Source organism: Physeter macrocephalus, chromosome 14, assembly GCF_002837175.3.
Source record: "Physeter macrocephalus isolate SW-GA chromosome 14, ASM283717v5, whole genome shotgun sequence".
Lineage (NCBI taxonomy): Eukaryota > Metazoa > Chordata > Mammalia > Artiodactyla > Physeteridae > Physeter > Physeter macrocephalus.
In genome coordinates this window covers 13,184,692-13,210,745 of record NC_041227.1, presented here as the reverse complement: position 1 = coordinate 13,210,745, position 26,054 = coordinate 13,184,692, and the positions used below count along the sequence as shown (strand labels likewise).

The window sequence follows — 26,054 nt, the reverse complement described above, 5'->3', positions numbered from 1 at the left end:
AAATGCTGGAGAGGGAGGGTGTGGAGAAAAGGGAACCCTCTTGCACTGTTGGTGGGAATGTAAATTGATACAGCCACTATGGAAAACAGTATGAAGGTTACTTAAAAAAATAAAAATAGAATTACCATTACCATATGACCCAGCAATCCCACTACTGGGTATATATACCCAGAGAAAACCATAATTCAAAAAGACACGTGCACCCCAATGTTCATTGCAGCACTATTTACAATAGCTAGGTCATGGAAGCAACCTAAATGCCCATCGACAGACGAATGGATAAAGAAGATGTGGTACAATGGAATATTCCTCAGCCATAAAAAGGAACCAAACTGAGTCATTTGTAGAGACGTGGATGGATCTAGAGACTGTCATACAGGGTGAAGTAAGTCAGAAAGAGAAAAACAAATGTCGTATATTAACACATATATGTGGAACCTAGAAAAATGGTACAGATGAACCGGTTTGCAGGGCAGAAATTGAGACACAGATGTAGAGAACAAACGTATGGACACCAAGGGGGGAAAGTGGTGGGGGGTTGGGGGGGTGATGAACTGGGAGATTGGGATTGACATGTATACACTAATATGTATAAAATGGATAACTAATAATAATAAAGAGTTAATGATAATAAGAAGCCCAATAATGAGAATTAGTTAGGCAGCAACATGCTTTCATTCGACGACTATATATCAAGCATCTGCTGTGTGCCAGGCACTGTTCTAAGCCCCAGCAATGAGCAGAACAGACAAAACCCTGTTCCCAGGGAGCTGCCTTTCTGGTGGTTATTCTTACTACCAGGTGGTCTACTGACATGAACCTGCACATCACTCCAGAGCACTCCCATTTGACAGCAAGGAGAGCTGAAGCCTTTTTTCTTCCCCCTACTTTTTGGCTGCACGGTGCGGTATGAGGGATCTCAGCTCCCCAACAAGGGATCGAACCCACACGGCCTGCAGTGGAAGTGCAGAGTCTTAACCACTGGACTGCCAGGGAAGTCCGAGAGCTACAGGCTTTTTATTCGCCTGAATTCAATGGTAAGCATAAAAGCACTTGGCAAATTAAAAGAGGAGAGAGGGAGTAGGGAAGGAATAGAGTTTGGGATTAGCAGATGCAAACTATTATAAATATATAGAATAAACAACAAGGTCTTACTGTATAGCACAGGGAACTATAATCAATATCCTGTGATAAACCATAATGGAAAAGAATATAAATATACGTATAACTGAATCACTTTGCTATAGAGTAGAAATTAACACAACATTGTAAATCAAGTATACCTCAATAAAATAAACTTTAAAAGAGAGAGAGAGAGGGCTTCCCTGGTGGCGCAGTGGTTGAGAGTCCGCCTGCTGATGCAGGGGACACGGGTTCATGCCCCAGTCCAGGAAGATCCCACGTGCTGTGGAGCGGCTGGGCCCATGAGCCATGGCCGCTGAGCCTGCGCGTCCGGAGCCTGTGCTCCGCAACGAGAGAGGGCACAACAGTGAGAGGCCCGCGTACCGCAAAAAAAAAAAAAAAAAGGAGAGAGAGAAAGAAGAAAGAGCCTGCACCGAGAGGGTGCCCATGAGTGAACAGAGAGCAGGCGAGCCTGCTTACCATACTGCTCGACGAGGAATGTGCCAAGAGTGTGCGTGAGTCCGGGAGGGAATCCATCACTCCCCGGTCCACCTTGGTTGCTGGAAAGATCTAAGTGCAGGCATGGAACCTTGCAAGTCTCGTGTTTAAGCCTCTGTCACTTTTGCCCCACACGGCTTCTAAATGCAAACTAACCCCTTGGTCGGTTTTGAACTGAAGGACAGTCATCTGTTTCAGCAGCTTAAGGAAAATCTGTTCCTAATGAGCGACTTGAATGCTGAAGGGTCATTTCGATTCTATGTCATTTTCCTCTTAGAATCTAAGCCCTCTCAGAGGAAGGGTCAGTCCTTTCTGTATTTCTCTGCTTACACCCCACGTCAGCCCCAAATGGAAGAGTTTGGTCTTAGAGATCCTCAGTAGAAGCAGGGCCTTCCCTCCCGAGCACCCTCTAAAACCTGCAAGGTTGTGACCCAAGTGGTTCCTGTTGGGAAGCTGATCCTCCCACGCCCCGCTGGCACTCACTTTGCTAGTGTACTTGGCGATGTCCGCGGCAACGTCGGCTGAGGCGGTGGCGATGGGCAGGTCTGCGCTTACTGAAGAGGCGAGGGTGCTCGTGGACCCCGAGCTGGTGACCAGGGGCGACGACTGGGTGCTAGTCACCAGGGTGATGGTGGAGGTGGACGGGCTCTGCGTGATCTCCTTCTGCTGGACAGCTAGGAAAGCAAAGGGTCCTGGTCACCCCACTGCCGCGGGAAGGCCATCCCAGTAGGAACCTGTGGTGGGGAGCAGAGCCTCTGACCAACACCCTGCGAGTTTCTCTACTTTCAAGCGACAAAGATTCTCTCCTTGGCCAAACCCTAGCCAGGCTCCTCTGAGCCCTTTCTCAACGAGGCTTCCACCTTGGTCTATAAAGACGAATACAGTTTCTAACAGCTCAAGGCTGCATCCCTAGGATGACCCTTGCCCCCTTAAGGTCTCCGCCTGAGAAAACTCAAGGCTGCCGAATGAACTGACTGTATATTCCAGCCAACACCTAATGATCTCCCAGTCTCTGTGGGAGGGTCGGAGCCTACCTTCAATAGGTACCAGTTTGCAAACCCAGATGTTTCAAATGGACCAACACCCCCTTCCCACTTTACATAAATTTTCACTTTCTGACTCTTCAGAGCCTCCGCCCACCCCCCTCCCTATTCCCGAATTCTCCCTTTAAAACGCCCAGTCCCCTATGTACATGTTCAGTTCACGCTGGACTTTTTGCCCTATTGCAATAGTATAGAGCTGATTAAAATCTATCTTTACTACTTTAACTAGTGGCCAGCTTTGCTTATCTTTGACAAGACAACCTGGGATTTAAGAATCACACCATCAATGAGCTCCTTCCTGCCAGCACCTAAATTCCCCTGGGGAAGGCTCACTATGCTTAAGGGGTATGAATTCAGGAGACCGGAACTGGTCACCCCAACATGAAATATCCTAGACTCGGTTCTGCCCAACGACTCTGCAAACAGCGAGATCAATCCAGCTGTACTCCAATGCTGCATGTCCAACCTTTCAGTCCGCCCTCCCCTCAATCTTTGAAGGGTTTCAATGGGGGCCAATTCAAGATCTGGCTACTCTTCAACCCGACATCCTGCTGCGACTCTTAAATAGCCCTACTCACAAGGGTGCACTCAGTATGTGAGAGTTTCAGTCAAGGAGCCCAACCTTCAAGGATCTCGATGCAGGTTTCCCAGGGGAACAAGATTCTACATCAGTGCTCACAAGAGCTGGGCCAACTGGTACCCATCGGATGGTTCAGCTTTCCATCAGCTCCAGATGGAGCCTCCTGCCGGGAGTTATGATTCCGCACTTCAGCAACTGGTTCTTGATGCTGGCTCTTCTTGTGTGTGAGGCTAATCGCTAGTTATTAAGGTAACCTTTGCTACCAACTTCTCACACTGTACTCTTTCCAAAACAATGTCCAGGGGTTCATGGATGTGCACAAGGAAACTTAAACAAAGGTATTCATTGCAGCACTGCTTACAACAGGAAAAAAACTGGAAGCAACTTGTATGTCCATAAGTAGGGGAATACTTTAAATAAACTGTGGAATACTATGCAGCAGTCCAAAAGAATAAGGTAGAGCTATATGTACTGACATGGACAGACCTCCAAAACATGCTAAAGAATAAGGTAGAGCTATATGTACTGACATGGACAGAACAAAAAGGGGGGGGGGGGGGGGGGGGGGGGGGCACGGAAAAAAGCAAGTATGGTACCATTTTTATGTTTTAAAAAAGAAAAAAGAAAAAAAAGTAATATTTTTATGAAGTCACATATATACATAAATATATATGCATACATGCATAAAAAAGATCTTACAGTTAACAGTGACCTCTGAGAAAGGGTGGAGAATGAAATGGCAAATCAATCAAGACAACAGATTTTTGTGTCTATTTCACCCCTTTCTAAGAACATATGCATGTATTTATAAAATGAGAAAAAAAAGAAAAAAGAAAAGTACAAAAGTTGGAAAACAATTTTTAAAAATAATGCCAAATGGAATGTGTGAGGCCTCCAGGATACAGTAGCCAGGAAACCAAGGGGAACTGAAAAAATAAAACGATTATTTTTCTCCTGTCCATGTGGCCAAAAAGGGACCGGGCGCCACGGAGAGCAGAAGGGGAGGCTCGGTACCTTTCACGGCCTGTCTGGTCTGATATCTCGTCCCCTGGGAAGACTGAGGCTGCTGGTTTTGCTGCTGGTTTTGCTGCTGGTTTTGCTGCTGTTGCTGGCGCTGCATCTTCTGCATGTGCCACTTTTGGGAGGACGTTTGAAACTTACTTGAGGAGTTCCACACGACCCGCTGCACGGCCGGGGCAGTCTCCTTCGGTAAAAGCGGCCTCTGCTTTTTCACTGGGCTTCCTGTGGCAGCGGCGGCCGGGGCCGTGACCGTGGATGTGGTGCTGGTGGTGGCCGTGACACCAGCCGTGGGAGTTTGGGCAGAAGAGCGGGTGAGGACCGGCGTTTCGGGGGGAGACTGGCTGCCCGCCGTCGTGGATGGTGGAGCTTTACCTACAACTAAAGCCAATGCATGAAAAAACAAACAGAAAGTGGATTTGACTCAGGCTGGCCTGCAGGGTCTCTACACCACCAAGTTCTGGGTGACCATCAGAGGCTAGCATGCCAAAGACCCCCAGTGAATGGGCACTTATACAATACGCTCAGGCCACTTCTGCAGCATGCTGTATCTTAAAATAGCAGCCCCTGGGATTCCCTGGTGGTGCAGTGGTTGGGAGTCCACCTGCCGATGCAGGGGACACGGGTTCGTGCCCCGGTCTGGGAGGATCCCACATGCCGTGGAGCGGCTGGGCCCGTGAGCCATGGCCGCTGAGCCTGCGTGTCCGGAGCCTGTGCTCCGCAACGGTAGAGGCCACAGCAGTGAGAGGCCCGCGTACCGCAAAAAAAAAAAAAAAAAAAAAAAAAAAATATCAGCCCCCTTGTGTTCCATACACTTGCCCACATCTGAGATGTATGTCAAGGTGTCTGGGGGACTGAGGCCAACCTGACCCAGCCCCTGCCCTCAAGTTGCTCACCTACTAGTAGACGACGCAGTGGATGAACAGAATCACTGCAAGTATCTTGGTTTACAAAGTTAAAGTTGGGTAAGCACTTTGAGAAAGACCCAGCCAAAGTCAATCCGGAGATTAAGAGAAATGCTTTCTTTGGCCAGGGAACCTAAGAAGCATGCACCCCAAAGAACCAGATGGCTTCCCACAGGCCAAAGCACTGAATAACAATAAATGACCCAGAAAGAAGAGTATCTTCTTTAATCTCTTCTGATTCCCTTCAGAACAGTCTCCGTGTGGTCCTGGTAGCCTTGACACCTAACACTAAAGGGAATTCCACCCCAAGGACAGAACCTTCCTCAGCACAATGGTATTTATCTAGAATTTAGAAGCCTTGCTGTTGTTTGGATCGTAGTTATTCCTGTCGCATCTTTTACGTAGAGCACACAATACTGTTTTACCTATTGTGTGGTGGTCAAGTTTAAGTCTAAAATTGAGTTTAATTTTTTTTTTAAAGAGCTGTTGTTTCAGATAAAAATATTAAGTCAGTAATTATACAGGCAGGACTTAGGAATGGCAAAAATAATGAATGCAAGTGACTCAAGTTTGAAAAAAGCTGCCTTTCAGAATATGTCTCCTGGGAGGAGCTGGGCTATGGGAGTGGAGGGTAGGATTTCAACAGGCAGCAGGGAGAATTTGGAGGGGAACAGCTTTAGCCAAGACATGTTCAGGAATAGGCAGCATTTTGGTAAGTGAGGGCAGGCAGTGAGAAGGGGTGGCCGGAAGGCAGGTTAGAGCCAAAAGCACTGAGCAGCGTAGAAGGGGGTGTGACCTCGTGGGTGCTCATCTGTAAAAGAGGGGTGGTCAGTAATCACTGCAGCAGCCCCTGGCACTGAAGAGGTGAACCTGCCCCCAGAGAGGATTCCCTGGGGTTCACACACAAAACACGGGTGCAAATCAGCACCTTTGATCTTGACAATGTGCCTTGACATCAAACTCTTTTTAATAAGGATTACACCTGTCTTTTTTAGATTTCTATCACCCAGGAAAGGCATGGGCTTGATTATTCTAGGGGGGATTTTCAGTAAACTGTGGGTTTGGGGAAACCAAGGAGTGTGAGAGGAAAAGAAGGCTGAGTTTTCTGACTCGGCGGGGGGGTGGGGGTGGGGGTTGTCTTCTTCGTGGTTATCACACCTGGCTGGCCCTCCTGCTCCTCTGGGGAAGAGTCCAGCCAAGTTCATGGGCAAGAACACAGGGTGGGCTGGGAGAAGAGCTCTACCTGCAGTGAGGAGCCCCCATCCTTCCCCAGGATGACCTGCCAGATACCAGATATAGCCCCTGCCCCTTCCAGGGGGCAGAGGTGGCTTTGAACTTGGCCCTTCTAAAAGCCCCACACTGGGAGGGTCCCCCCAGGCAGGGCTTCTAACCTGCAGAAGCAACTTTAATGCCTCCCTTTTCTGCCATGTGACCAAAAAATATATTGTCCTGGTTGATTAACTAGCCTGGTCCCTCCTTGGGCAAAGGGCAACCGCAAAAAGGTCCTTTTCTCTCTCCTGTCTTGCAAAAGCAAACAGCTGGCTTTGCAGATGGGTAACCAATCTGCATGAGTCATGGCTGGAGCTCTTTCCCAAATAAAAAAAACAGGAGTGCGCAATCTGAAAAGTTTCCAGGCTCGAAGCACTCTTGGGGGGTGGGTTTTCATTTAGACACTAAAACATTTTAATTTCTAGAGGATTCTGATGGTTTATGGAGGCGGGGTAAAGGCCATGGAAAATTCCATTTGTCCTAGAAATTGGGAGTGTATAATCACCTGTAGCCTCAAAAAGGGTGAATTTCGGGCTTCCCTGGTGGCGCAGTGGTTAAGAATCCGCCTGCCAATGCGGGGACACGGGTTCGATTCCTGGTCCGGGAAGATCCCACATGCTGCGGAGCACCTAGGCCCGCGCACCACAACTACCGAGCCTATGCTCGGCAGCGCGCGAGCCACAACTACTGAAGCCCGCGTGCCTACAGCCCGTGCTCTGCAACAAGAGAAGCCATAGCAATGAGAAGCCTGCACACTGCAAAGAAGATCCAGTGCAGCCAAAAATTAAAAAATTAAAAAATAAATTAAAAAAAATATATATATATATTTTTTTTTTAAAGGGTGAATTTCTTAAAGGCCAACACTCCAAAAGCGGCCCCATCAAACTAACCTACTTATTCCTGACTTTGGTCACGGTCTTGTACCTTAAAAAACGACTTTTAAGAGAAGGATGGAAATGACTGATGTTACAGGGTAAGCGTAGTAAAGGCTGTTAAGCGAGCTCCCTTGGCCTCTGTTCTGAGAGCACCAGCTAGAAAAGCCATTTTGCTATCTGAGGATTCATATTCTGTGCATAAGCCGCATTCCTAACTGAAGGTCAGTTGGAGGTCACTAAGCACTCTCCAAAACGCCCTTCACTTAATAAACTCATAAGTGAAAGTACATCACTGAAAAGATGCTCAACTGCAGAGTCTGACACAAAGCTGATTCTTCAAGACCCAAACCACCATCAGGGGGCTCTGGATTTCAGACTAGGCAGTGTTGCCCCAACCCCTGGGAAGCCGCTCTGAATTATGTTTCAGAGACATCTTCAGCTTAAAAGTCCACCACACACTCGGGGACTCCTGGAGAAACTTCCTGCAGATACCAAAGGGAGGAAGAGCTCACTTTCATTTAATCAACTGGAATGCTTTTTATTTTGGAGGAAAACATGAGATCTTTTAGGGGACTCACGTTTCCCTTTTTGCTTTGACTACCAGGGAGCTCAGAGTCAAAACAGAAGCCCAACTTTGCTAACTCTGAAGGCTGGAACAGTATGTATTTTTGTATACAAATTTCCCCAGACCTCTCACTATTCTACCTTCATCTTTTACACTGATTTCTTGATTTTCATTTCGTATCTTATCAATCTGTCACAAATTCTTTCTGGAAGGGGCAAAAAACCACAACCAATCAAAAGATCTACTCCAGAAAGAGAGGAATAGCATAAATGTATCATTCACAGGTACATTGCCATCTGTGCCCCAATATTCCCACAACCTCGTGGAATAAATGCTACTCCTATTGTTTTCTGCAACACCCGAGGTGGTCCCTCAAACCCCAATCCACAAAAGAATCGGATTTTTCAGATGCCATTCATAATTCTAAAGGATGGTGAGGTGGGCCATCCTTCCTGTCCCACCCAACTGCCTCTCTCTCTCTTCCTCCCTTGTACCATTGAGAGACATTCCATCCTCTTTTTGATGAACTGCAGGAATTGAGGTTCCAGAACAGGTCACATTGATACAAACACAGAGGAAAGATTCTCAAAGCCCATCCCCCTCTTGCTTTAGGAAGTCAGACTAAGAAATCCCCAGGGGACACAGAACTCAGAAGTTAGCTCCTGTCAGAAGTTTAGCATAGTCAAAAATTAAACCTGGCTATCCCCTTAAGTAACTCACGGAAGTCCAGGCGGTTTTACCGCTACAAGCTCTAATTTCTCCTTGGGCCATGTTTCTCCTGGCCCTTAATTAATTCCTCATTATCTTTCTCAGGCATGTGGGAATCCCCTCACCACCCACTTGCCAAACCAGTTGAAAAATGTGCTGACTGCTTCTTCAATGGGAGGGACATCCTTCAAATCATTCCCAGGTTCCTGCTGGAGGGTTTGCCAACATGCCTGGGCTGCAGCAGGTTTGAGGGCAGCCACTGCTGGTTCGGCGACAAAGGGAGAACTGCTGAGCTCAGGCAGTGGGGGTTCTCAACTGGGGGAGATTTTGCCCCCGAGGGGACATCCGGCCATGTCAAGACATTTTTGATGGCCACCACTGGGCAAGTGCTACCAGCATCCAGTAAGAAGAGGCCAGAGATGCTGCCAAACATCCTCCAGTGCACAGGACAAAGAATTATCCAGCACAAAATGTCAACAGTGCCAAGGTTGAGAAACCCTGGGCCCATGTCAGTTAATCGCAAATATGGTGGAACACCAACACAGGCAGGCATCATACAATGCCCCTTTGATTTCTAGTGGCTCAAGAACTCAGCGTTCTGGTGCCACCTACCCAAATGGTCTTGTATTCTAGTAAGGAAATGCACTTTGAGATGGCTGGGCAACGTGAGGGGAGGGGGGAGGTAAGGGAGGCTAAACTTATCAAGATCTTCCAACTGAACACTTGTAACAATTTCAGCCTTGTCAAATGTTTAAATGTTGACAAACACTTTAGGGAAATGAGTGAGGCTACTGGAAAAGAAGCTGCTTAGGCTAAAAATGACTTAACAGCTAGAAGCAACTACTTTCTAAGAGACTTATTTTTCTGTGCTCAAAATCAGCCACATTGGGTACAGAGCAGGTAAAAGGTGGGCAGGCTTAAGTCCTGGTCCAGCTCAGTAACTAGCTAGGTGACCTGGAGCCACTCCAAGCTTTGCTATGCCACCCTTTGTGATGTGAGAGGGTCACCTGACTTGAGATAACACAAACTGCAAGGTGGCATTCTAAAACCAAATCAAGAAACCAGAAATGGGTAAAATCACTTACCCTCCTGCTTGGGAGACGGTTCTTTGGGTTCCTTCTTATTTTTTCGACCCTCCCGCCCAGAATGGTCTTCTCCTAAATCTATGACAAGTTCGCTCTCTGAATCGGAGTCCAGGCCCAAATGCACTGTTGGGGAATCCGTCTCATCTTTTCCCTTCAGCTTATCCTTTGTGGGATGAGGCAAGGGTTTTGCTTTGTCTGAAAAGTCCTTCTCGGGCTGAGGGCTAGTCTTCTCCTTGACCAAGCCTGGGTCTGCTTTCTCGCTGGCTGGCGACGTGCTGACTTTCAGCTCCTCTTTTGTCTCCATGGGGTTTGACAATTTGGGCTTTTTTTTGACAGCAGATGGCTCTTTGTCCATCCGAGCATCCTCTTTGTCTTCAGCATCTTCCGGCTCATTCTTAGACCTTTGCTCCTCATCACTGATAGAGTCACTACCGCTACTATCTGACTTCTCGGAATCCTCCGAATCGCTGTGTTCTACAGCCGTATAAACATCTTCTGAGATTTCATTTATGCCTAAATTCAAAAAGAAAACCCAGCATGTGGCGTACTCACAAAATAAAGAGCAGGACCAAAAAAATCACAAACACTTTCCACGCCCAACGCTGGAATAAAAAAAAACAAAAAAAACATTTCAAATCGCATCACACTGGCCTGGTGGGGTTAGCAGTGCGCTCAAGCTGCAGCTGACGACAGCTGACAAATGGAACTTGTCTGCAAAGGGTTTCAGTTATTGACATTCAAAGATGACATGGGACCAAACAACATGAATTTCGAATTTATCCAGAGCTCAATCTTTGCATTATGGATAACTCACTGGGACACTGACAATAGGAGGGATGGAAGGGAAGGAATGCCAGACCTGTGCTGTTAAAACTGATCCATTTTACAGATTAGAAAATAGAGACCCAGAGAAATCACTTGTTCTAGGACACAAAGAAAACCAAGACAGAGAAGCGAGGCCAGAACCCTGCTGGGCTCCTGACTCGCCACCAACACTCTTCCCACAAATTCCCAAAGCATTAAAGTCCCTTACCCTTTGTGTCCAGGGCTCAAAGAAATAAACCAAAGCCTTAAAGCGGAGGTTGCAAACTCAGAGCCCATGAGCCACATCTGGTGAGCAGACGTGTTACTTAGGAAGCAATGGTTTAACCCAATGCTTTTGGGTATTTTGTAATTTGTTGGCTTTCTTTTTTTTTTTTTGAACTTAGAACTTGCTGGCCAATTCACAAATCAGGAAATTTCACAGAAATCAAGATGGCGGGCTTGTGCTGAAACAGCAGAAGATCTGGCCTCTCTGGGTCACAGGCCTGCAAGGCTCGCTGGGGCTGAGAACCACTGGCCCCTTTAGGTGGGGGAGCACTGTCTACAGGTGACCCAGCTGCCCGGTCCCCATCTTGCTCCCTGAACTGAGGCAGAGTCAACTGTCATTATGTTTGCATCTTTTTTCTACATGCAATGGCGTCAAGAGGAAAGTCATCCATTTCCATGTCTCTATCAAAAGGGAAAAAGATAAAACAGCAGGAGTTTCATACATATACAGACAAAAATGGGCAAAAGTATATTTCTAACAATAGTTCCATTTAACCCATTTATGTTTCCTGTTCCCGATAATGGGTGTCATCCGTCTGTAGGTAAATAATACTACACCCTAAAATTTTGAAAAGAGGAAATCCCCATCAACTCTGTGTTTCCCTCATTCTAGAGCAATGGTTATTGCGAGTGGGGTCACTATCCTGACCCAGACACATAGAAGGGAAACTCTTAAAAGGATGAGAGCCATGAACGGCCCAGCAGGATCATGAGTGAATTATACCCACTTCCTCCAGGGCTCAATCAAAACTGAAAGAATCAAAATACAAAAACCCAGATCTGGTTTCATTTCTGGATCCTAGGGCTTATGCGACTGTTAACTAATGGTCAGACGCCAGGACAAGCATGACCACACATGTGATAGGAAAAGCTTGGGTACTGGAGCCCAAAGGATATGAATTCAAATCCTGCTCCTCTGCTTTTATTAGCTATGTGACCCTGAACGAATGAACTACCTCTCTGAGCCTCAGTTTCTTCACCTGAAAATGGTGTTGATAATAGTATCGACCTCCCAGGACAATCTATGCACAGTGCATGTGGCATAGGAAGCCCTCGGTAAATGGAAATATTAAAATTCTTATTAACAATAATAAACCAAGGAGTTAGACCAGCTGCATGGAAGGACCCAAGAGGGGTGTCTAAATGGCCTGCAAAATTTCATCCATGTCACTGAATATCCTAACCAAACAGGCAACCCAGCAAGGAATGCTTTCCTCTGACAGCCTGGATGACTCCCAACTATAATAACTCTTTTCTCACCCAAAGGTCCAGAGAAACCACTGACATGTAAACCTCACCTTGGACTGGCTTTCTCTCCTGAGACCCAGCCGGCCCCTACTTCTTTATAAATACCTTCCTGGCTTTATTTACCTATTCAACAAATATTCCAGAGCATTACTATGTGTATAAGACCAAGTACACCTTGGAGAAGGCAAATCTTTATAAGGCAACCTCCCTGCCCTCAAGGAGCTTCCAGTCTAGTTTGGGAGGGATACCACCACACATAGGAACCACTGATGCTTTGGAGACATAAAGTAGCAAAGGAGGTGGGCAGATGGGGAGGGCAGTCAGGGGAGACTTCCTGGAAGAGGTGATGCCCGAGCTCAGTCTTTGGGACAGGATTCAGTGTAAGAAAGCAGCAGCACAGGGAAGAGGAAAGGAGGCAACAGATACAGAAGCAGGATGGATGTGCCGAGGGGGAAGCGGACTAGCCTGGAGGGGGAGGGTTTGTGTTGGACACTTGTGGGATACACCTGACCCTGAAGTGGAGACATTGACATGAGCAGAGAGGAAGCACAAAGGCAAGCTCAGGAGGCTCTTTCTGCTTCCAAACTTTCTTACAACCTGCACCTCGAGTTGGCAGGCCGCCATAAAGAATACACTCTGAGAAATTCAAAAAGACCTTCTGAACAATTAACCAGCAAATCTGAAATATTCTGCCATGAGTAGAAATCTATTTTTGTTGAACAAACAACTCAAGGTTAAACCAACTGCTAAAAAGGCAGCCAGGATGGGGCTTTAATTTCAGCCAGGTGGTATCCCTGAAAAGAGTAATGATGATGATGATGAGGTAAGCACGAGAGACATACCTAATTGTGCTTTGCAACTCTCTATCGTCTTATCAAGATTTAGCTGGAATCTGCTGCGAATCTGCCGCTTGGGAGAGATGAGAGGCACAGGGGCCGACTGCTGCTGGACCGACTCACTCAGCTCCTTCAGATCCATCTCGGCCTTGCTTCGATCTGGAAGACACCATCACAACCTCGTAAGACCAGGCACTGGAGGGAATAGCGGACAACGCTCATCACTTAGCTTCCTCCTCAAAAACACACTTAGGAGCCCGGGAGGAAAAAAAAACCTAAGACGTTTTTGTCATTCGTCCCAACGATATCATCTGCCCGATGGCCTGGGCTGACTTGGAGATAAGAGCCTGAGAGAACATTTGGCAGGTTTCTACTGAACCATCGCCTGGGTTGCTTTCCATGTTGAAAATGCACAATCCCAGCCAGAAGGTTGATTGTCTGTGAAACTCAGCATCATTATGGATCCTCCAAAGGCAAAGGTTACAGTAGTATGTTCAATCTCAACAGCAGCAGATAAAGTGACACTGAGTCTGGCCAGTTTGCTTTGAATTCCAGGCCCAGATCAGAGAGGGCTTGTATCCGAGAGAGGCGCCGAGCCTCGCAGAGAACACATTGATAAGAGGGAGAACCAGCTCCTTGTTTACCATGGAGACTTCAATCTTCATTCTTAGTCGACTTAGTCTGGAGCTCAAATTAGAAAGAAAGGGAACACACAAACTAGGCAGACCCTCCAGCCAGTGTGCTGTACCTCCCTTTGGCTCACAGCATCTATCTGAGGAATGGGGAACAGATTAGCCTTGGATATGAACCTGTGTCTTCTTGCTTCACTCTAACCCCAGGCAAAGGTCTCTGCCTAACGACTCAGGCCCAGAGGTCCTACTCCCCCTACTTCTGCCATGGGTTCTTTGCACGACCAAACTGGCCCAGGTTCCAAAGGGTCCGTGAGCTTGCATTTCTTGAATTCCTTCCCCACCTCCTCTGCTGCCTCCTCTAGTGGCCCCCAAAACATAAAAAGGGCACAAAACGGTGGTGACTGCAAAGGCTCAGAAAGCAATGAGAGACTGCCTTTCGCCCTGGCATCCTCTCCAACAGACCCTCAAGCAGAGAATGCGGGTGTCCACCCTACCCTGGCCAATCTGAGAAAGCAGGTCAGAAAGGATGTGGCATCCATCAAGGACAAAGATAAGCCACCTGTGAGCTGGTTCTACCAGCTGTGAGCTTACTCCCTGACTTCTCTCCACCCCCCTGCTACCCTCCACCCCAAACCACCAGGCTGTTACAGAGACCGAGATACAGACTGAGAGCTGGACTGCAAGGGCCCTCCAAAGCCTGCACTCTCCCCACTAGACCTGACCCTCGCACCCTGCCCTGCACCTAGGAAGGGAGGCATGCTCTCACAACGCATGTCAGAGATTGATTCCTTTAAGGGGATCAGAGGTCTCCCCAAAGCCCCACCCAACTCACTCATAGGTGACTGGAGCCACAAATCACTCCCATTTCATTCATCACCATGAGGTAAGATGAGAAAGGGCCCTGTCCCCAAAACACACTAGCAGTTCGTCACCAGGGAGACCAAAAGTGAGCTTTCAAAGCAAACAGGGACAGCATCCTTGTCATTAAAGAAATGGCTCTTAAAAAACATACCTGTGTGTGCGCATGTGCATGCATGTGTTTGTCTGGTGTGTGTGCGTGTGCTGATCGGGGACTCTTCAGAGAGCCTATCAAGGCCAGGACTGAAGATGCTTGCGGGGAGGACGGTTGAATGCACGACTATTTCGGACAGGGGAAGAATATACATTCAATTTTACTGGAGAAGCACCTTACAAAGAGAACAGAGAGAGTGAAACGGAAAAAACAGCAAAAAAAAGGAGGAAGAGGAGAAGGACCAGGGAACGTAGAAAGAAAAAAGGGAAGATCCAATTAAACAGCAGTATGATCAGGACTTACGGACTTCAACACCTGAGCTGCGAACGTGACAGTAGAAGGGGAAAGACAGGAGGCCCGTCTCGTCATTTCTGCTCTCAGAAATGAGGAAGCACACTGCATTCTGGAGGGAAAAGGCAGCCTTTTCAAGCATAAAGTTGGAAAAGAAATAGCTCACAAAAATACTTTCCATGAAGGGGGGTAGCAGGAGACGGCAGTGCTGCCCACGTGACAGGAGGACACCCTGTCCTCAGTAACATTCCCATGTGGTTAACAGATTCCATACAGCAGTTACCGAAACGCACAACTGACTATACCAGGCAGGGGTTGGCCAACTTTTTCCATAAAGGGCCGGAGAGTAAATTAAATTAGGCTTTGCAGGTGTATAGGCTCTGCTGCAAAAGCAACCATAAAATGATGTGCTAAATAAATGGATGTGGCTGTGTTCCAATAAAACTTTATTTACAAAAACAAGTCGGGGGCCAGACTTGGTCCACCGGCTGGAAATTTTGCCAGCCCCTGTACTAGTCCAGTGACTGCTAACCTTAGCTGCACACTGAGATCGCTCCCCTCCCAGCCCAGAGCTTTAAAAAAAAATCCTGATGCCTCAGCCCCACCCCCAGAGACTGAATTCACTGGCGAGGGGGAGGCCTGAGCATTGGCCCTTCAAAAGTTCCCCAGGTATTCTAATTGGCAGGTAAGGCTGTGAGCCCCTGTACTGGACCAATCTTGTCTGTGAGTAAAGAAAATGCCTCATGATTTGCCTTAACCCTTGTGTACCTAAACCTCGGGGATCATAAAAATAGATCTACACATCACCAAAATAATCGAGTGTGTGTGTGTGCGCACACGCGTGTATACCGGTGTGGGTCTACAGTAAATGCAATCTCTTAACTTCAGCCTGAAGCCTGAATATTCATCATCAAGAGGAATGAAAAGAAGGTAAAGCATTTCATTTCACAAAATAAGGTTTCCCGGGTCAGTGAGCCACTGTAACGTTTATTCTAAGAAGAAACCACCGAAAACCCGGGAGGGAGATATAATCAGGTCCCTGGGAGCGGACTTTTAGGAGTTTAGCCAAATGTAATTATCGTTCTCAAACTTTCAGCTGTGTGTGAACTCGACTCTCCTCCGCAGGGAGAAAAGAAGAGCTTCTCCTTCTCATTTAGCTCCTAGCAGCTTATCAGGACTCCTCCACCTCTGCCCTTCTATATCGGGAATATCTGCAGAATCCACCCTTGCTGCCAACATTTTGAACTTTTCAGCTGATATGAAGACAGCTGAGGCTATAAATGGAAACCGGGGATTAAAAAAAAAAAAATACCCGCGCTAGAGAAAAGAGGCACGATCTTCCATTGCTGGAGGGAGCATGAATCAGAACCACCCTTTAGAGGGCAATCTAGCAGTATCTCTCCAAATGTCAACAGCACATGGCCTCTGACCATCAGGTTCCACTTCTAGGAATGTATCCTGTGGATCCACTCCCACGTGGGCACAAGGGTCTTCACTGCAGCTATTTCCAACAGCAAAAAATGGAAAACTACTCAACAAATAAGGTGCCCGGATAAATAAGTTAGTTTACCTTTAAATGGAAAAAAAAACACAGCTGCTAAAATAACACAGAGGCAGAGCTCTCTATGTGGTGATATGGAAAGCCCATCTGTTTAAGGAAAAGGAAAATAATCAGTAAAGGACATTAGCATTGGTGTGCGGGAGAAAAGAAGGGAATACAGATACAAATATATGTGTTCTTGGGGCTTCTCAACGCTGACATTTGGGGCTGGATAAGTCTTTCTTTTGGGGGCTGGGGAGGTCGGGGTAGGGGCCGGGAGCCGTCCTGGGCACTGTAGGATGTTTGACAGCAACCCTGGCCTCCACCCACTAGATGCCAGTAGCACCCATATCCCAGTTGGGATAATAAACAGGTGTCTAGACATTGCCAAATGGGGACCAAATCACCCAGGCTGATGTTTAGAAGAGCTCCCCAAGGAGACTAAAAAAGAGCCAACAGTGTCAGAGGATGACAAAACAAAAAAAAGAGCCAACAGTGGTCACCTTTTTCGGGGGGTGAATAAGGGGGTCACAGAGACAGGTGATCAGAGGTTACAGGTAGACTGGCTTTTCATTAGACATCTTTCAGTACTTTGAAATTTCTCTTACCGTGTGCATTCATTACTTATAAAAACAAAACTTTTCTTCTTCAATTGTGTGACTCCACAAAAATCAGAAAGCACTAATGGACAGCCGAGCCATCCCCATGGTGCCCTGACGGAAGACAAGCCACTATGCGGTGAGAAGAACAGCCATCAAAACAAAATGTTTTAAAAGAAAACTATAAGCACTTCTTTTTTTAGTTTTAAAAAAAAATGGGCTTCCCTGGTGGCACAGTGGTTGACATTCCGCCTGCCGATGCAGGGGACACGGGTTTGTGCCCCGGTCCGGGAAGATCCCACATGCCGCGGAGCGGCTGGGCCCGTGAGCCATGGCCGCTGAGCCTGTGCGTCCGGAGCCTGTGCTCCGCAACGGGGGAGGCCACAACAGTGAGAGGCCCGCGTACCACAAAAAAAAAAAAAAAAAAAAAAATCTCCTTTATTCAAAAGGTGTAGGCAGACTATAATGAATGGTCTTCTAGGAGGCACAAAACAGCGGCTCCATCAAGGGAGCAACGTCCTTCAGACGAGAGACCCTGGCAGATGCTCTTATCCATCAGTCAAGCAGAGACCTTCCCCACCTCATTCACTATTTTTTAAAAAAATATCAATTCAACATCTGGGCAACCGGGGTACCCAGCCCTGCATCCACGTCCTCAAAGTCTCACTTTCTGCAGAGAAAAGAAAGCAGGCCTGACAACAGCAACAGTGGAAGAATAAACAAGCAGAAAGGCTTCAGGTCTGACAATGTTCCACCGTCGGCATCTCTGACGGAGCATCAAGGTACATTTTTGTCACTAACAGGACAACTCAACTGCTGCATTTGTTGAGCCAAAAGCAAACACCGTGTGCGAGAGAAGAGGAGAGAGGATTCCCAGAGAAAGCACACAGGAGTCTAGAGGAAGGAAAGAACCACTCCGGTGCCCTCTCCCCGCCCATGCCATAAACTCATTCTTATTCAGGACTTGTAACTGCCCTAGAGGCACAGAATGGGGCCGGAACCTAGCTTGGCTCCTTATTTTAGAGCAGAGAGAAGGGGCCCAAAGACAGCAAATGAGGCCCGGTGTGTTGGTGTTCAGGGCCTTCCCCTCCGTCATGCAGCAAAATAAATCGTAAAAGTAAAGTACCAACGGGCTGGTGGTTGTATTTTTGGTTGTACTTGCTTCTTTGGCCTAAATAGAGGTTTTTATTTTTGATCCTGCACCTTGCGGGATCTTAGTTCCCCTATCAGGGATCGAACCCGCACCCTCAGCAGTGAAAGCGCAGAGTCCCAACTACTGGACTGCCAGGGAATTCCAAATAGAGGTTTTTAATGAAACTGACGGTCAACTTTTAAAAACTAGAAGAGTTCACGTAAAAAATCTGGATTTCTGTTTTTTCTTGAAAATTCAGAGTTGGACAGCACAGGTTCAACTTGTGGGAGCTGCTTCCTTTAGAAAGGCACTTTGTCCTTCATGCAATCGTCCATCCAAATCTTCACCTGACCCCTGACCCCTAGAGCTGGGCAGGCTAACCCAGAGGCACAAAGAGGCACAGTGGCGAGGGCCCATGAAAATCAAAACACGCCCTTGTCCTGCAGCATTTCAGTTCTCGTATCTCAGTTAAAAGTCCGAGATACACAACAGACGAGCCCGAGTCTAAAGGCCAAACTCAACCACAAACCACGTGTTGATCCTGGGCAGGTAACTTTGCTTCTCTGTGCAATGGGGTTATTACCTTACCTTGAAGGTCACTGTATTTTTTTCAAAGTTTTAACCTACAGAGAGTAAAATTCACTTTTTGGAGAATATATGACTTTTAACCCCCTGCATCGATGCGAGGGACCACCAGCACAAACAGAATGCAGAACAATTCCATCTACCGAAGAATCCCTTTGTGATGTGTAGTCAAACCCTCCCCAACTCCCGGCAAGCACTGATCTTTTTTCCATCTCTATAATTTTGCCTTTTCCAGTTATTTTTTTTTTTAATGAAACACTGTTTTGTTAGATATAATGATGTCATTATTATCCCTAGCACTCTGTCTCATTTCTGTCTGTTCAAAGTAGTTACATGGATGCCAGACATCAAGTCCCGTGAGAATTATTCAGCATTTCCCTCCACTTTCTGATTTTTCTACCCATCCATGGCACTTTTCACCAGTCCCTATCTGATCCTCTTGTCACCGGGTAACTGAAATTCCTACCCATAAAACGCCACATTCCCTATGCTTTTGTCTCCGCTGACAAAACGAGGCATTTGTCCCAGGAATGTTAAGAGCTGGTGGGGAGCTTCTACACAGGAGAGCCTTGTACTCTGCCGTGCCCACCGCCAATACACACCCCAGGAAAAAAAACCTTTCACTCCCACGCGTGGGGGTCAAGCCAAATGGAAAAACCCCGAGCATCACACAGATGCCCAAGGACAGCCTGGTTTACGGAAGGAGCTATTCCTGCCACGCATGACTGGCAGAGAGGAAGCATGACTGTGAGAATGTCTCTGTACAGCTTTCTTTTCAGGGGTGCAGAGGTGGGAGGAGGGTGTGAGAAAGCAAACCACACCACTGAGAACAATGAGTGTTCCCCAGGGGAACAGATGAGTCCCCGTTTGTTCAAGCGAAGAATTCCCACCAGCCAACCTGAGCTGGAGCCCCTCAAGCCACCACCCGGACTGTGCCATCACTTCCGGGCTGCATGACCTGGTGACCGGGGTAAATGAGGCACCGGCCTCCATGGAAACACAGGCTCCCTCCAGCCCGGCCACCTCTGGGCTCTGTAATCCCAGATCCTGGGGTCGCCTCTCCAGTCCTCTGTTTCTCCATCTGAAAATGGCATCTCAGGACAAGATGAACCCAGAGGGCAGTGACCACCAGAGGCTGTGGATTCAGGCTGGAGCATCACTCCACACGGGTGGTCACCCCTCCCTTCCTGAAACCCGGTATACTCAAGGCCTCCGGAGTAGGCCACACTCCCTGAGTTATGAGAACTATTGCTTGAACCCAATCCCATGTATAAATCAAGATTCCCAGAATTACACCTCCTGCCCTGACCTGGCCTGACTTACGCCTCCAATTGCCTTCATGACCTCTCCACCTAGGAATTTAGCAGGCATCTCAAACTTACAGAATCGAAAACTGAACTCTTGGCTCCCATTTCTCCCGCCATAACCAAATCTGTCAACACAGGCTCAAGCCAGTAAAACTTTGTGGGGGGTGGGGGGGGGGCCTGTACTAGATGCTAGTGGCAAGAGCCCACCCCCCCCCCCCCGGTTGTAACAACCGAAAATGTCTCTGGACGCTGCTAAGTGTCCTCTGGGGGGTCGGGGGAACTGCCCCTGATTAAAAATGGCTGACACAGGCTCTTCCCAACACAACCCCAAGACGTCCCTTCCAAAATGCCCAGTCAGTTCACATCCCTCCTCTGCTCAAATGGTCCCACACCAAGGTCCATGAGGTCACTGTGTTCTCTGACTTCATCTCCCCTTCACCCACTAGGACATGTCACCCGGGCTTCCTTGCCATTCCTACAACACACCAAGTTCATCCTGACCCTAAGGCCTTGAATTTCCTGTTCCTTCTAGATTGTTCTTCCTCTTAACACTGACATGGCTGGGTTTTCTTGTCATGCAAATTGTTGGCCAGGCAATCACCTCCTCAGAGGCCTTCTCTAACCACTGCCTCTTGTTCCTCCCACCCCCATCCTGCCCAGCTCTCTCCTTATCATATGAATACCTTTTTACCTTCCATGATGACATGACCTCTCTTAGTTTTTTTAGCTTGATTATTATTTCTCCCTCTCTAGAACCAAGCTGTGTAAGAGAGCAGGGCCCTCACTCACCACTGTCTGCCCCAGGTCTAAAACAGTGCACAGCACATAACAGATGCTCAATAAAAATCAGGGCTCATGACGGAATGACTTAATAAAATAACTTCATAGTTGGGTGTTTAGCATTTCTGGTGCTAACTTTTGTTAAAGACTTTGGCCTAAGGTAATGCTTTCAAAAGAACCAACTGAAACTCAATGAGTTTAAAAAAAAAAAAAAACCTACTACATCAAGGATGAAGACTAGCATTTAAAAAAAAAACAGAAGAAAAGAATTAAAACAATACGTCAGAACACACTATACATAAGAAAAGTAAATACTGAATCATAAAACAATATATACCGTGTGTGTATGTGTGTATTTAAAATATAAGAACTGGGTTACTGTGGTCCAGGGCAAGTAAGGTTGTAAACACTGGCCTAAGGTATTTCAAGATAAAACAGCCTTGCATGTCAACAAGCTCCAGGAAATCCCTTGCTAGTTCCTTGTATTGATCTGTCTTCATCTCCATCCACTGTACCTTTTCAATATTTTGTACAGAGAAAAGAGTTCAGGGTTCAAGAACCACGCACAGGAACTTCCCTGGAGGTTCAGTGGTTAAGACTCCACACTTCCAACGCAGAGGACACAGGTTCGATCCCCGGTCAGAGAACTAGGATCCCACATGCCATGCGGCCAAAAAAAATAAAAATAAAAATACCAATCTTTTTAAAAAAAAAAAAAAACAAAAAAAACCACACACAAAAGAGGACATTACAACTTGCAGAAATACTCATAGCTGCTATGGAAAGAGGCTTCCCAAAATTCCAACTGACCCAGGTTAAGATTCAGGATGCTTCCCGTGGTAGATGTCTTGTCCGTTTTCGTCGTGATTGGTGTTGATACTTGAGGAGAGAAAGGTTTCGGGCTACCGGATAAACTCCCCGCTTGTCCCGTCTTGGTGGAGGCTGGTGAAGCTGAAAAAGTAAGTTACTCGTTAAAAGACAGATTTACAAATAAAGAAACATATAAAGCTTGTAGGTGTGGGGCAGGGAGGAGAGTACAGAAATTCGATTTGATTTCAACCAGGCCGCCAGAGCACCACAGAGGGGGTTGGAGCAGGAAGGGCTGGCTATTTATTTCAAGCAAAGAGCTTTAACCCGATGTTAAAGCCATGAAGGAAGAAGGCTGTCCCAGTCATTCTTATTAAACACAAAGCTCTAAGACAAATCGGCTAAGCTGCCACTGAAATTGGTTTGGCCCATTCACGGGTGTAAATCTCAAAATAAACAGCGATTAAACCAGCCCCCGCCTCGGTCCAGATGCAGAGACCGGAGCCAAGCTTACAAATGGCATGTCGTCCATTAGTGGGAGACGCAGGGGCCGGTTCACCCAGCCACTGCACCTGCTAGGGGCCAGCTCCATCCCTTGGGAGCTCGCAGGCTTCTCATTTCAAAGGTCCTGCAATGCTGAACGAAGCCAAACTCCACAACAGATGGAGTGAGGGCGCTGTTGGTAAATTACCTCCCTCCTTACTGGGTTTCAAACTTATAGGAGGATAGAGTCGTACCTATGCCCGAGTCTTTTAAAAATACCTTAAAACTCCCTAATTCCTGCTCCCCTGAGCCCTGTCCACCGGGTGGGAGAAGAGAAGACAAAAACCAAACCATTTAACAAAACAAAGTGTTCAGATGGGCCAACTGGGGCCTCCCAAAGATCTTTTAGATCCTGACCCTTTGCTGAAACGGCTCTGTATTATTGGGCTGTCCCGTTACCACAAACGTGTGACAGGCAAACAAATGGCCAGCTCCCCTCGGATGTGCAAGAAACCTCGAGAAACCTGTTGATGGTGATGGGGTTAGATTCGCGACATCCCAGGGACTTCACAAGTGCTTAGACACGCTGGTGGGTTCTTGCCTTGGTTTCCTCATCTGCCAAATGGGAATCCTCAGAGTGAGGATTCAATGGGTTAAACTCTACACCAGCTCAGCCAGTCAACATACGTGAGCTAGCCTCAGCTCCAGCGCCAGGACCTGCCAACACTATTTTTAATGGAACAGAGTGGGGAAAGACTCTAGATGTAGGGAGAAGTGGATTAAAAGCATGGATCAGGAGCCAAAAGAGACGTTCAAATCCCAGCTCTGTGGACGTGCTGTGTGACCTTGGGCAAGTGACCTGATGTCTCTGAATCTCCTTTCCTGGTAGCTACAAAGAGGGATACTGATAATATAATACAAAAGGATAAAAGTGCCTAACTCATGGGACTTCCCCGATGGCGCAGTGGTTAAGAATCCACCTGCCAATGCAGGGGACACGGGTTCCAGCCCTGGTCCAGGAAGATCCCACATGCCATGGGGCAACTAAGCCCATGTGCCACAACTACTGAGCGTGCGCTCTAGAGCCCGTGAGCCACAACTACTGAAGCCCGCGTGCCACAACCACTGAAGCCTGTGCGCCTAGAGCCCATGCTTTACAACACGAGAAGCCACTGCAACGAGAAGCCCGCGCACCGCAACGAAGAGCAGCCCCTGCTCGCCACAACTAGAGAAAGCCTGCGCGCAGCAACAAAAACCCAACGCAGCCAATAAATAAATAGAAAGATAAATAAAAAGATAAACAGAAAAATAAAGGTGTTTCAAAAGATTTAAGTATCACCAATAAAATCTTTAGTATTAAGATTTATAATTATTATTCATTCATTTATATTGTTTCCAAAAGAGATTTGCAGTGGCTGAAAAGATCAGTGCAGTGTATTCCCTCCAAAAGGATTAAAGACCAGGGTCTTTCTAATTGTATTCCCTTAAGCAAACTAGCAAGTGGGTCTCGCAGGGAGGGTCTTAGCATACTAGCAGAAGCACTGCTTGGGGCTGCAGGGAACTTTGACAATGAAGACTAACCCTAAAGGGTAGCGGGAACCAAAACCACACAAAGGTGCGGGGTCACACAGAGAACTCAAGCAAGAGAGTCCACATTTCCCTGTTTAACAGTTCAAGTTACAATAGTAAGAAGGAGAGGCCAGCAGGTGTTCTAGCAGAGCCCTACCCCGCTGTGGGCCTGCAGGGAATTTACCAAGAACACAGGGAGAGTCGTTAGTTTTATAGTTCTGTATATGTATGTTCATGTAGTTAAAAAATAATAATAATTGGAACAAGCCTTTAATTTCACAGACATATAGGGAATTTACCAAGAACACAGGGAGAGTCATTAGTTTTCTTATATATATATGTTCATGTAGTTAAAAAATAATAACTGGAACAAGCAGCCTTCAATTTCATAGACATATATAACGTTTCCTTTGTTAATAAAACTTAAGTATTGAAGGTTCAAGAGACACGTTCTAAATTTTTTTTAAATTTGAAATACAGCACTTGGATATGGCAAGAATAACAGTGTTACGTGAATGCCCGTTTCCCACGGAGACGGGTCTGGTTCACTTTCCACCCGGCCAGCAAAGGGCAGGGGCCACCCTCACAGGCGTCTGGTACTGCAGTGCTTCACGTAATCAGGACCAGGACAGCACCTCGGGGTCACCTAGCAACACACACTGCAGAACTCGCCTCTGAGAAAAGTGGTGGCCAGTGCTCATCCCTGGCTGCCACCTGCCCCACCTCCCCAATTTGTGAAACACCTGTGTCCGTCTTGACCTCCCCACAACCACTCACCCAGTTGTTCAAGGCCAAACACGTCTACACTGTCTCAATTCCTCCTCTGCTCTCCTGCCTCAGCCTACCCAGCCCTTCAGCGAGTCCTCTGCACAACACTTCCAAAATACACCCAAATCTTCGCACTCACCTCCATCCCAATCTCCACGGCTATTACCCTCGTCCGTTCATTTTCAACAGGGGCAATATGGCTCCCAAGGGGCAAAAAGTAGATCTTAGGGGGTGAAAAAATCTTACTCTTTTTATAAATAAAGCACACATGCAGTATGTAAAAGGACATACAATACGTTTAAATTTCACGAGGGTCCACTCTTAAGTATAGACCCCAAAGAACTGAAAACCTATACTCAAACAAATCCTCAAAGCAGCACTATGCACAGTAATGCAAAGATGGAAACAACCCAAGTGTCTATCAACAGATAGACAAGCCCTGGTATAAAGGAATGAAGTTCTGATGCATGCTGCAATGTGGGTGACCTTGAAAACACCACACTAAGTGAAAGGAGCCAGATACAAAGGTCATGTTTTATAGGATTTCACTGAAATGAAATATCCATACTGAGCGCATCCATACAAATAGAATGCAGATTGACGGTTGTCAGGGGTCAGTGATGGAGCAAAAGGATGGGGGTGGGAGAGGGGGCAGGGGTGAGGAGCGGCTGCTTGGTGGGTAACAGGGTTTTGTTCTGGGGTGATAGAAATGTTCTGGAACTAGGTAACAGTGGTGGATGCACAGTATTGTGGCTGTACTAAATGCCACTGAATTGTCTACTTTGAAATGATTAATCTTCTGTTATGTGACTCTCACCTCCATTTTAAAAAATATTCACGGGAGGACAATTAGGAAGAAAGTGTCTAAAAGGGCTCCTTCTGGGGTGATAATGAAGAAAAGGTTGGGAAACACTGCCCTAACCCATCACTTCCCACAAAGACCCTGTAAGAGCTCCCCACAGGTCCCCTACCACCTGCCACAGCACCCCCTCCCAGGGCACCTCCACCCAGCAGCCGGGACAGCGCCTTAAACAAGGAAAGGAAACATCACTCTTCCACCTAAAACCAACCAGGGGCATCCAGTTCCCCAGAATAAAAGAACCCAATGAGACATCTGATCTTTCCTTGCCTCATTCTGGAATCTCCAGCCACGTGGCCCCTTGTGCTTGGCCCCTCCAAGATCAAGTCCGCTCCCAACTCAAGCCTTTACACTTGGAATTTCCAAGGCAAGACACCCCACCCACCCAACCCACCACTCCCACCAGATCATACTGGCTAGCCGTCCTCAACATTTGGGTCCAATACCACCTCCTCAGAGCCTTCCCCTGCCAGCCCCATCTAAGCTGGCCCAGGTGCCCCTTTTGCCTTGAGAATATCAGCTCCAGGAGAACAGGCTCCTTGCCGGCCTCTGAGGCTGCCAGGTGCCTGAGACATTTACAGCATAAGCAGATACATGAGATGATTAATTGAAGAATGAGTTCTCCGTTCCTCTTCTCATGACTGTGGTCACAATAAGCAATAAAGAAATGATAATGACAACCAAAATAAAACCTCTCCATTACAAAGGTGCCAATTTACACCATCTCCTCGATATTCTGCAGCTACTAAAGGCATGCTGAGTGATTAAGCATCCAAGGAAAACACATGGATAAGCAGCTCACAGAAAAACACAAATGGTCAAGAAGAAGCACACTTAGAGAGAACCCTGA

The 26,054-nt window shown here is 47.1% G+C and overlaps 1 protein-coding gene across 11 annotated transcripts in view; it reads right to left on the bottom strand.

The window, feature by feature from the left end:
- The window catches only part of ZMYND8 (zinc finger MYND-type containing 8), a 92,842-nt gene that overhangs the window by 24,183 nt on the left and 42,605 nt on the right, over nucleotides 1-26,054 (bottom strand). For 6 of the 11 annotated variants that reach the window (XM_028498394.2, XM_028498392.2, XM_028498395.2 and 3 more), the window contains exons 10-14: nucleotides 21,529-21,669; nucleotides 12,847-12,999; nucleotides 9,668-10,180; nucleotides 4,258-4,641; nucleotides 2,104-2,294 (exon numbers count right to left, since the gene is read on the bottom strand). In XM_028498394.2, coding sequence (XP_028354195.1) covers nucleotides 2,104-2,294; nucleotides 4,258-4,641; nucleotides 9,668-10,180; nucleotides 12,847-12,999; nucleotides 21,529-21,669 — 1,382 coding nt within the window. The remainder of the gene's footprint in view (nucleotides 1-2,103; nucleotides 2,295-4,257; nucleotides 4,642-9,667; nucleotides 10,181-12,846; nucleotides 13,000-21,528; nucleotides 21,670-26,054) is intronic. The other 5 variants (XM_028498397.2, XM_028498393.2, XM_028498398.2 and 2 more) reach the window with 1 other exon arrangement.